Below are 12,062 nucleotides of genomic sequence, written 5' to 3' on the forward strand. Positions count from 1 at the left end.
GATAACAGGTGCATACCACTATACCTTGCTATTGGTTGAGAAGAGGGTCTCATGAATTTTACTACCAGGTTGGCCTCAGAGCATGATCTTCTAGCTCTCAGCCCCCAAATGGCTAGAATTGTAAGTATGAACCATTACATCTGACTTAGATGGGAATTTCAATTCTCCTAACTTAATAATTGACATAAGAAGTAGAAAGAATAACTACACATATTTATCTATAATCTGAGCACCAGTTGTCAAGTATTTTAATCTAAATGACTTTTATTTATTTGTTTGTTTATTTGTTGGTCAAAGGGCTTGAACTCTGGGCCTGGGCACTCTCCCTCAGCTCTTCAGCTCAAGGCTAGCACTCTACCACTTGAGCCACGCACCACTTCTGGTTTTATGAGTGGTTTATTGGAGATAAAAGTCTCACGGACTTTCCTGCCCGGACTGGCTTTGAACCACAATCCTCAGATCTCAGCCTCCTGAGTAGCTAGAATTATAGACATGAGCCACCAGCGCCTGGCCTAAATGGCTTTTAAAAAGCACCTGACCATACAGGAAAGTATACATTCTTTCAAGCAGACATGGCATATTCACCAAGATTGATTACTTATGGCTCATGCAGTGAACTTCATCAATTAAAATGAAGAAATCATAGAAGATATTTTCTGTGATCATCACAGAATTAAGTGGATACATGAATAGACATAGAGGGAGAGTTTTCAATTTGTTTTAAGTATTTGTATCTGAATAAAATGAAAGCATAATATATCAAAATCATGATTTATATCCCATATGTCCTATAATTTTGATATATATTATACATATATCCCAGAAATTTGATGTATTATGCTTCCATAGGTGTGTGTGTGTCAGTCTTAGGGGCTTGAACTCAGGCCTGGGTGCTGACCTTGAGCTATTCTGCTTAAGGCTAGTAACTCTACCACTTAAGCCACAGCTCCACTGGCTTTTTTTGGTAGACAGAATTTCACAGACTTTCCTGCCAGGGATGGCTTTGAACCATGATCATCAGTCTCCTGAGTAGCTAGGATTGCAGGTGTAAGCAACTAGTTCCCAGTCTATGGGATATATTTTAGCTATGTCAGATACAGCTAACACTGGACTTAAGTTTTAGAGCATTCAATGTTTATATTACAAAAGCAGACAAGTCTGAAATCAATTATCTAACTTACAATTAAAAAAAGAGAATAGGAACAACAATGTAAACCCTTAGGAAGCAGAAGAAAGTAATAAAGATGAGAGAAAAATCAATACAATATAGAAACAATAAAGAAAAGCAATAAGGGTAAAAACTGGTTCTTTAGAAGAATCAATAAATACGATAAGCTTTTAACCAAGATGTCTTAAAAATGAGAGAGGCTCACAAGCTACCAATTAGGAGTGAAAAGTTAGATGAAATAGATGAATTCTTTGGAAGAAATAAACCATTGAATCATTCTTAATTCTTTTATTGTTCTTATAAAGGTTGTATACAGGGGGGTTACAGTTACATAAGTCAGGTAAAGAGTATGTTTCTTTTTGGACGTCACTCAACTATTGTCTTAATCAAAACTTAACTTCTTTCTAGAAACTGAGCTCATAGTCTCGTCTTTTCTGCATAAAGCTCTTCCCTCAACAGGACCAACTATGTTTACTGAAGAACTGTATCAAATGCATGCAGGAATCATACCAGCCTGGCATACAACCTAGCTTGCTAGAAACAGTCTAATGTCCAAACCACATACCGTAGTTTATGGAGTAAAAATGCAGACAACTATTCATCATGAATCTAGGTGTAAGTATATGAACAAGACACCCATACACTGGTTCCAGAATCATAGAGAAGGGAAATTTCATCACAACAAATGGGGCTATTCTGGGAATGCCAGTACAGGTCTTCATTTAACCATCATCCAATATATTTCCACAGATTATAGAGAATACTCCATTTGAATATCTCAAGAAATGCAGAAAAGCTATTTGACAAAATTGTATATACATTTATAATTTAAAAATGGAAATGTGAAACTTCTTCAAATTCTAATATGAAAAGCTTAAGACTGCCATATTTAATAGAAAGATGCAAAATGATTTCTAACTAAGCAGGATCAAGACAAAGTCTATCAAATGTAGTTAAGGCAGTATGACCACAAAAGAAAATCTAATTCAGATGTGGTGTAATCTCAGCTACTTGGAAGGTATCGATTGAGAGGATCAAGGTTCAAGGCTGATGCTAGAAAAAAGTTGGGATACTATCGCAACAAAAAAGATGGGTACAATGATACATGTCTACCAAGTCCAGTCACGTGAGAGGCATGAGGAGGAGAATCATGATTCAGACTGGCCCAGGAATAAAATACCATGAAACACTACCTGGTAAAAGAACTGAGAACAAAAATGTCTGGAGGTGTGGCCTGCTTAGCAAGCATGAGGCCCAACACTTGGATAACAGGCATCAGCACCAAAGGAAACTAAACCAGGAGGACTGAGTATGTGGCAAGTGTCCCAAAGAGAAACCAATTTAGATTATGCACTGATAGCTGGGTACCTAAGAACACAGCCCCAGAGTGCTGACACCAAAGCGTCAACATCTAGGTGTTCTGACTGAGCAGGAATTCTCTAAAAACCTGCGGAGGAAGATCCTTTGAGCGAAGTGACAGCTTCGAATGGCTGAGCATGTGAGTGCGCAGGGCACGTGCTGGGGTAGGTGGGCCTGGCATGAGATGGAGAACGCGCGAGGGACTTCTGAGGAACAGGACAGAGCAGGCCTGGTGTTGACATGGGTGGGCCTCACCACAGCAGAAGACGGGCCTGGAAAACTTACCCATGTAAGGCTTGGTGCCGGCCATGGAGGAAGCCTTTTCTACTCCCTTCACGACCGTGGCGATATTGAAGTCTGTAATGTGAACATGGCCTGTGAGGACAGAAGCAGAGACTGCAGTTAGCAAGAGCGGTGGGCAATGGGCTCCTTCCTGTGTGCCCAAGGCTGTGATCTGCCCACCAGAGAGCAGGAAATAGCTACGATCTGTTCATATTTTATTTGACTCTTAAAAGGTGTCTGTTTCGTGTACATATTCTAGAACATGAATTTCAGTTGGTACTGCATGTATATGCTTTGTAAGGATGTTTGCATTGAGGGTCAGAATAAAAGCTGTATGGATTAAGAGCTTAGAGACCCCGATTCAGAATCAGACTCCAGGCAGCTGGCAAGCTCAGTCTGGTCAGTCTGCTCACACAGGACACCCATGAGGAGCCATGATGGGGAGGGGCGGGAGCCTGTGTGTTGTCTGCTGTGCTCAGTGGCCGTCAGCCTGGACCTACCTCAGCTAGACCTTGGTGAACTTAGTAGGTGAGGACAGGTTGGGACCACTTTCTGCCCCGGGTTACCGTGGCAGTAAAGTGGCATGGAGAGGCTAGGGATATCCCAGTGAGGTTCAAGAGTCATGAGAAGAAAGGCAGAGGGAAAGGGAAGAAGGAAGGAAACAGGGGTGCAGGGGGTACAGAAGTCAAGAGAAGGAAAGGATGGGGAGGGAGGGAATCTGGAATGGCCAGTACACCCTTTCTGAGGAATTGGCAGCTAAGAGAAACCAGAACCAGAGCCTTGAACAATAGGTCTAACCGGAGTTAAGCTTCTCTCTACTGGTGTCTGCAAGCCTTGTAAAAATGGCTGGTGAGAACTTGGACCCATGGCTGACATCTGCAGTCCCAGAGACTGTGAAGGTTGTAGTTCAAGGCCAGACCAGGCACAAATGCCAGACCCCATCTCAAGTCAGTATTGGGACATGGTGGCACACACTTGTCATCTTAGCTACATGGGAAATGTAAGTAGGCAGATCCTGGTCCCAGGGTAGCTTATATATATACATGAGGTCCCTATTAAAAAATAACTAAAAGGACTCGGGGCATAGTTTGTGAAGTGGAATAGCTGCTAAGCAAGTATCAGGCCTTGGTTCTCTCTCCATTATCAACAAATATGAAGAAGATAGAGAGGATGGCTGGTTGTATTTGGGATACAGGACTTTATCAGATGGGAACATATACAAAATTGACTTTGACTTGGAGGACGTCGTCTGGAGCAGGTGCTGAGAGGCCCAGAGAGGCTTGCAGGAGAGGCGTACCCAATGCCATCAGCCATGGTGGACAGGAAAAGCACCAGCAGCCTTGTGTGCAAGCCACGCACCTCAGGCTCAGCTGCCTGCCGCCAATGCGTGAGCAGGCTTCTGGCCAGCACCCTGCCTGGGGCCCACAGGCAAGAAGCAGAAGCAAGGTATTAATTTCATGATGGTCACAAGGCCTGTCAGGTGTCTGTAAACCAGGCAGGAGCCACCATCCAGCTGTTTGCTGGGGTGTGGGATATGCAAGTGTGAACCCTTCACACTACTCCCCTGCTGCGGCATGGCTCATAACTATTTTCTCTAGCCAGGGCTGACCCTGTGCATCATCCAAGTTCCCCCATTTCTAAGACCAACCAACAAATCCACCCTCCTAGTTGAACTGTGGGGTGTGTGAGGGTGAGCGTACTCTCCCACGGTACCCCAGGCCTGATCAGCTCTATTCACTGAGGCAGATTTCCCACTAGCACCCGGTAACTATGGGATGTCTGAAATAGGTGGCCTTCATATAGACTGTTTAGCTGGGTTTAAACTCACCTAAAGACTACATTTCCCAGTTTCCCTTGCAGCTGCCAGTGGTCATATGACCAGGTTGTGACCAATGGTAGGTGAGCAGAATGCCATCTATGATAGAGGTTGAGAGAAATGATTTCCTGAAAGCTTCAGGAAATGAAGAGTTTTCTGACTTTGGCCAATGCCAGGTAGCACTATGAGGAGCTGAAGACCATGGGCATAAAATTACCCTTTATTGGCTAGGGCTGCGTAAGCTGGGCTGTGTCACCAGCCACTGCTGGTGGGTGTCCCAGTTCATTCAGCAACGTATGAACGGTGGGACCAGGCAGGTTACCAAGCCTCAGATTCCTCCTCTGTCAAGGGGAGTTAGTATTAATAAGTACCTTGCAAGGTGGTTGCAGAATTAAACAGAGTGACCAGAACATAGCCATTTGAGCAAAGACCTAAAGGAGAGAAGATCAAGGTCTTGGATCTCTGGAGGAAGAGCACTGTGGGCACGGGGAACTGAGAGGCCACCAAGGAGGCTGGAGTTAAAGGGAGTGGTAAAGGTGTCAGAATCAAATGGTGCCACTTCGATCAAACGCTAATGCAATGGGCTGAGAGGCTGTGCACAGTGGCTCCTCACGGGTCATCTGCTTGCTAGTAAGGACCATAGCAGCTACTCTGCCAAAGTAACAAGCTCGTGCCGAAGGCCTCTTGTGTGAGGACATCCTCACAGGAACAGCCTGTTCTAATCACAACCTTATAAGCTCCAGACTTTGTGTCTTCCAGGAAGACCTTCCTCAGCCAATACAAGGGACAGTCTCCACAGCCTCTGAGCTTTCGTCTCATGATAACTAGCACAGACTCTGCTTTGAGATGCCTTCCCTTGCCTCAGCCTCCCGGGGTGTCTACAACCTATCATCCTCCGCTCCCTCTACTCAGTGCAGAAGAAATGCATCTTTCTTTAGGGCCTGTCTCTGAAAACCAGTGTTGTTTGTCTGGTTGTGACTCAGTCCATTTGTGCTGTTCTGATCCAGTACCGTTGGGAGAGTGGCTTAAACAACCAGTATTTATTTATTGAAGTTCTGGACAAGATCAGGTACCAAGACAAGTTGGGGTTCTGGTGAAGTCACTGTTAGGATTTCAATGCTTGTGTCCCTCCAAAAATCATGTGTTCAAATTTTAGCTGTGCACCAAAGGCTCATGCCTATGAACCTAGCTAATCTGGATGTTGAGAAATAAAGATTACGGCTCCAAGACACCCCAGGCAGAAAAGTCTGTGAAATTCCTATATTCAATTAACCACCAAAAAGCTGGAAGTGGCACTGTGATTCAAGTGGTAGAGTGCTAGCCTTGAGCAAAGAAAGCTCAGCGTCAGCACCCAGGCCCTGAGTTCTAGCCCTGGGACTGGCACATATACATCAAAACTTACATCAAGGTGACAAAGCTAACGATGGAAGCTTCCAGGAGTGGGGAGTCTCCAGGGCACAACATCAGGAGGGCACGGCCAGGAGCAAGCGCACTGAGCCTGCCTAACACGCCACACATCCCTTCTGCAGCCATGATTGCCAGGCATCTGGTTCTGCCCTACCCTGCCTCTTCCTTCCTCATCCTTCCTCACCCTGCCTCTTCCTCCTCCCTCTGCGCTGTGATGGGACACGCTGGGGGCTTCACCAGATGAACAAGGGCCTGCTGCACCCCGGACCTGCTGCCTCACTGGCACCTTTCGGGCCCGAGCTGAAAGGTTGGGGCAGTCACCCCGGAGCAACCGCCGGGTTGAGTTGCAAAAATCTATTTCTAGGTTTGCCTCTGAAATCCACTTTGGTGGCTGCCATGCGTCTCCGGGAATCCAAGGGAGAGAGAGGTGCAGAGCTGGGGCCACCAGGAAAGCTAGGCCAGGGCTTAGCGCAGGTGGTGACCCCTGCCTTCCGTGCCTCAGAGGAGTTTAGCCATGTGTGGAGACTCCATCTCTATTTGGCTTTCAGGATATCCAGCGACCTGAGCTAGAGGGCAGAAAGGCACCATCAAAACCAAGCAACTGGAAGCCGGGAGTTGATCATCCAGCAGGCCCCCTGCTAAAAATACTCTTCTCTATGCCGAGGAAAAAGCCAGCCCACAGCCCGCACAGGAGCACTTGTCCCAAGCAAGCACAAAACCAATCTTCCTTCTACTTATCTTCATGGAGATCACAGTGGACTTATCGCAGGACAGCAGCAGAAGGGAAAAAAAGAAAAAGCCAGTCAAGTTCCACACTCAGCTTATCCAAGTTTCATCTGGCTCGGCAGCAGGAAGATTGATGGTTTTCAGAACATGCCTCTGCCGGATAAACAGTGAGGCGCCCCTGGGATTTCTCTTTTCTATTGGATTTGGCTCCTTCCTGTGCTGTGGTCATAAGGGGGCAACTTGAGGCTTTAAAAAGCAATCCGTCTGCCAGACTGCCTCTGGGCAGCGAGCAAGGGGAAAATCCTGAGCTGTAGAATCACAGCATTCCTGGTGGTAATGGTTCTCACTGCTGAGCTTGGAAAGGGGCATTTCCTTTGGACGAATTCCCTCTGGACACTCTGACTGCGCCATTTGCATCCGACCTGAGCTGATGCCCTGTGCGGACCACCTACTGCCCGGCTCACAAAAGCTCATATCCTCTGCCCACCCTGCTCTTTTTCCACCTCCTTGCCTCCAGATGCCACAGCACTAGATTTCTGTGTTGATCACTTAAGAGTCATGGCGGCCTGACGGATCCAACTCCCTTCTTCCTGGCCACCCTGGCTGTAGACTCGCTTTTACTCCTATCATGGGGAAGCTTTACCCTTTCCAGTTGGGATCTACTCCACAGTGACTCAACCAGGGGCTTCATTCAACACCTAAAACTGGTATTCTCTCCCCTTCCTTGGTGACTCTCTGTGTCACAGTCCCAGAGGGCAACGTTTCTGACTCTCTTGCAGCTACACCTTGGGTTTAGGTTCTCCAGAGGAGATGCATTTGGGTGAGGTTTTGTGAGAGCAAGCAGAATATCTTTCTGGGAAAGAAGGTGTGCAAGCTCCATGAAAGCGGATGACTGTGAATACCATCTTGCTACTCCTTTCCTGGTGTAAACAGCCAAGAGAGGGAATGTCTAGCTCAGGGCTCTAGAGTGAGGATTCAAGTCCTAAGGGCTTCACCCCACGACCTCTAGCCTCCCCTGCCCACGTGTCCCCGCAGGGTGCAGGGCTTGGGAAAGAGTAGGGAAGCTGAGGGTAAGAGGTGACAGACTCATTGCCGAGTGCCCCAGTCATGCCTCAGGAGAGACTCACTGCAACCTCTGTCCAAGGGGCCTTCAGGAAGAGCCCGGTGGCAGACTGCGAAGTCCATGTTCAGACTTCAGAGATGTCAGCTGCACAGCTGTGCTTTGAATTAGTGTAATTATTTATCCAATCTGAGATTCTTGGACTATGCCTGTCACCTGAGCGGTATTTGTGTGTGTGTGTGTGTGTGTGTGTGTGTGTGTGTTCACTGAGCCATAACAAATCTTTTTTTATGAAGATAGTATTTTGCAAACTCTGCCTGGGCTGGCTTCTACTCAAGCCCTTCCCCCTACCTTTACCCCCCAAAGTAGCCTGGATTAAAGTATGCATCATCAGGGCCTGGCCCTTGGCATATGGTTCTTAAACTTTACTGAACATCATAATACATCACAATATATCATAACACAGAACTCAAAGGCCCCAGCTAGCAGAAACAGGACAGGACTGGCTTCTCAGTTCCTATAGCCAAAGGCCAGTAGATAATTTCCATAAGACAAAGTGGCTGAGCCATTGAAATTTCCAAAAGAATTGGCTGAGCACTGGCATGGTGCCAGGCTGTGAGAAGTGTGGTCCATGGATGAGCTGTGTCAGCCTCACCTGAAAGCTATAACAAGGCAGAATCTTGGGCCCCACTTCTGGCTTCCTATGTCAATTTAAGATGTCCAGGCAATCCACATGGAAGCTTTAGAGCTGACAGAGATAACAGCTGAGTGACAGGGCTTAGTGAATTATCATTGAGCTTGGGTTAGCCAGCACATACAGTCCATTTTATGAATCCACAACCTTGCAAGTGGGGCACCCCCTTCTCCATCTTACAGAAGCCAGCATGGAGGCTCAGAGCGGTAAATGACTTCTGAGTCACAGGCTTATGGGTGGAAGGGCTGAGGGTGGAAAACCAGAGATCCTAGGCCCATCCCCTGCTATGACCTGTCCTCTTCAAATAGACACATGAATAGCAATGGCTTCCAAACACCTTCAAGAGAATTCAACTCAGAAATGAACTCAGATGTTTACCTAACCCAGAAACCCAACGCTCCAGGATCTCCCTGTCCCAATTTCCCAGTGCCCCACCCTGTCCACTAAGAGTTCCTGGGAAATGGCTCCGGACTCACCATGCTCGTCCAGTAAGATGTTGTCTGGCTTGATGTCTCTATAAGAGAAGAAAGAAAGATGTGAGTGGTGTGATCACTGGGGTCATCCAAGAAGCCATCTCAGACAGTGTTGCTGGACCAAGGTGATTTCAGCCTGCTCTCTCCACTAGCATGAGGTCTCAGTCAGAGGCAGAGGTAGAAAGGATAGGAAGCCTCTGTCTCACTCACTTTTCCTTCCAGGAAATGCAAGTAGACTGAATTTTCTTCTTAGAATATTCTTAATATTTGGCCTCTCAATTCCAGGCTGTTGTAATGACAAAAAGAAATCCTTAACCTGTATGCTGAAGTTATTGCTTATCTTGTGATAATGGAGCGAGAGGAGTGGGTGATAGGTCTATGGCATGGGTAGAGGCACATTTCTGCCCTGCTGTCCTTCTGGCCTCCCCCCACCAGGTGACATGAGATCTAGACACAAGAGGTCAGCAAGTGTGCAGGTCTGAGATTGACATATGATAGCACTAGGGCCAAGTCCTGTTCTGGGCCTTGTTTTGTGTTGTCTATGATCTAACAATTGCACTTACATTTTTAAAGAGCTATAAAAGCAACACAACATACACACACACACACACACACACACACACACACACACACACACAGAGCCAACACAAAAGAACATACAACTGAGCCAGATATGATTCTGAAGGTTTAAAGTAGTCACTTTATGGAGAGAGTTTATTGAACCCCCCCCCCCAGTCTTAGGGAAACACAGTGTTCAACACGCTGCAAAAGACAGGAGGGAAATTTTCTGGAAAGTTCTACCCTATGCCACTATTTTAGCAAAGGACTTCCCACATCCGACCGGCAATTTTGAAAATGAGATTTGCTCTCTGCACAGCTGTATTTCTGCACCTAGTATATAAACACATGTGGGACATGGAAGAAAAGGAATGGAAGGAAGAATGCATGGCCAGCCCAGCCCATCCATTGATTTACTGTCAGTATGGCAGTAACTGCTGGGCTCTGTATTAAAACCATAGATTTCAGAAACTTGCACCCACACACACACTCATTTATAATAAATGTCAGAACTATTGAGACTAATGACAGCTTTCTTGGAAATAAAGAGCAGCTGCGCATGAGTTTATCAAATACTAATTCCACCTGAACACAGACTGAGATTATTGGTAATAATTTCATGCAATACATTTGGCCTATGTACTTAAATTTTTTACTTTATTTGTTGTGACTTTTCAAGCCTATGAATTTTGATGAGATTTAAGTAAATGGGACCCTGCTGCTGTGCTCACAAAACATCACTGTAGACAGTGATGGTGCAGGACATGGTTAGGAGGCCCTTTGGGAAGATGAATTTGACAGCAGACAAAATGAAAACAAAAGGCAGAGGATACCATATCAAGTGTGCATGGATCAAGTCGGCATATACCAGTTCTGTGCCCAGGGCTGCTCCCAGTATAGTTTCTCAATAAAATGTGAGAAAGGGGGAAAGAAAAGATGTGTTAAGAATGAAAACAGCAGCAAGTGTTTAAGCCCACCTTCTAAGCCCTGCCCAGGATGGAGTAGATGGCTGGGCTGTGGGAAATCAGGAGGAAGTGGCTTTGGTCCAGGGAGCAGCAATCATCTTCAAGGGCCGTGGCCCAGAGAGAGTGCTAGCATGCGGACCAAGGTGGACATGTTGAAGTCTGGAATACTGGGTTGAACAATGTGCCACCACCCATGCATATCCACTCATAAATACAGAGCGGGGCCTCATTTGGAAAGAGGCTTTGCCTATGCAATTCTCTGAGGATCTCCAGCTGAAATTACCATGAATTAGGGCAGGCTTAAATCCAGTGCCTCGGGTCTTCCTAAATAAAAAGGGATGGGGATCTGAACACACAGACCCAAGGAAGCAGGCCACTATGTGGACACAGAGATGGGTATGGGAGCAATGCAGCCACAAGACAGGGAATGTCTGGAGCCAGGAGGAGCCGGGAACAGGTCCTCCCAGATCCTCCAAAGGAAACACGGACTACCTCTGGCAAGAACAAAGAGAATCGATTTGTGGTATTCTAAGCCACCAAACTGAGGGCCATTTCCTCGGCAGCCAGAGGAAGTTGCCACATGGGTATGGTGGAGGAAGAGACAACAGAGGAGGAGGGCAATTCAAGTGGCAGCTGGAAGCACATCACTGGACAAACACCCTGCCTATCCAAGCCCTGCATCCATACTGGAAAGGCCCTCCTCACTGTCCCTTGAGCCACAATGATGGGGGACACACAGATGTAACAAGTGTGGTCATTGGACCTATCAGCTCTGAGGGGAGGGGCCGCCCTGCAGGGGACAGGGCCTAGAGGCCCCTGTCCCGGTAGCTTGGAAGTTTCTATCTAGGGCTGTTTCCTTTGCAGGGTAGGCCAAGTGTGTGGGACCTGTCCTGTTCCTTCTGCATCAGTTCTTAGCTTAGAGCAGAATCACAAGCATTTTTAGGATGCCCCTCTATGATCACGGGGGACATAAAAAATATGACAGACTAGCCCAGTTGGACCTGACATCGTGGCCGGGTGACAGTCCAATGAGTGAGGAATGGCAGGATTTAGAGCTCAGAGAAAAGAGGTCTGAAGAAAACAAACCGGGCTCTGGAAGAGAGATCAACAGAGGGGCCCCGCCTTCAGGACTTGGTTTGTGGAAGGCTGCAGAGATGGTGACAGACTGACATCTGGAAGGTGAGGAGAAGCTGGGTTTGCAGAGTCTGGGGACCAGGGTCTCCTATGGCAGGTGAGGCAGCAGCTGTGACCTGCCCAGCCCATAAAATGTGGCCACCATGGCAGAGTGGCAGTCCCTCTGTCTGCCCATCCCTGTGCATTAGAAGCTGACATGTGTCACTGGGGCCCCTGCTGGGATGGGCAGGGGTCTCTAGGAGAGGAGGGTAGCAAGGTCATGGAGACTTCAGTTCTACAGGCATAAGGATTGGATTCTGCCAACTATCATGAGGGCTTGGGAGGAGATCCGGAATTGTCCGGGGGGCACCAGGCTTGCATTTCTTGTGAGACACTAAGGGGATGGCCCAGGAGAGCTGGGCTGGTCCTTCTGATCCATGG

The 12,062-nt window shown here is 47.1% G+C and overlaps 1 protein-coding gene across 2 annotated transcripts in view; it reads right to left on the reverse strand.

Annotated features, from left to right (window-relative positions):
• Stk32b (serine/threonine kinase 32B) overlaps positions 1 to 12,062 on the reverse strand; it is a 154,479-nt gene that overhangs the window by 20,201 nt on the left and 122,216 nt on the right. For both annotated transcript variants that reach the window (XM_013023858.1, XM_013023857.1), the window contains exons 5-6: positions 8,989 to 9,026; positions 2,813 to 2,902 (exon numbers count right to left, since the gene is read on the reverse strand). In XM_013023858.1, the coding sequence (XP_012879312.1) occupies positions 2,813 to 2,902; positions 8,989 to 9,026 (128 nt within the window). The remainder of the gene's footprint in view (positions 1 to 2,812; positions 2,903 to 8,988; positions 9,027 to 12,062) is intronic.

This window comes from Dipodomys ordii, unplaced genomic scaffold (assembly GCF_000151885.1).
Source record: "Dipodomys ordii isolate 6190 unplaced genomic scaffold, Dord_2.0 Scaffold71, whole genome shotgun sequence".
NCBI classification, from domain to species: Eukaryota; Metazoa; Chordata; class Mammalia; order Rodentia; family Heteromyidae; genus Dipodomys; species Dipodomys ordii.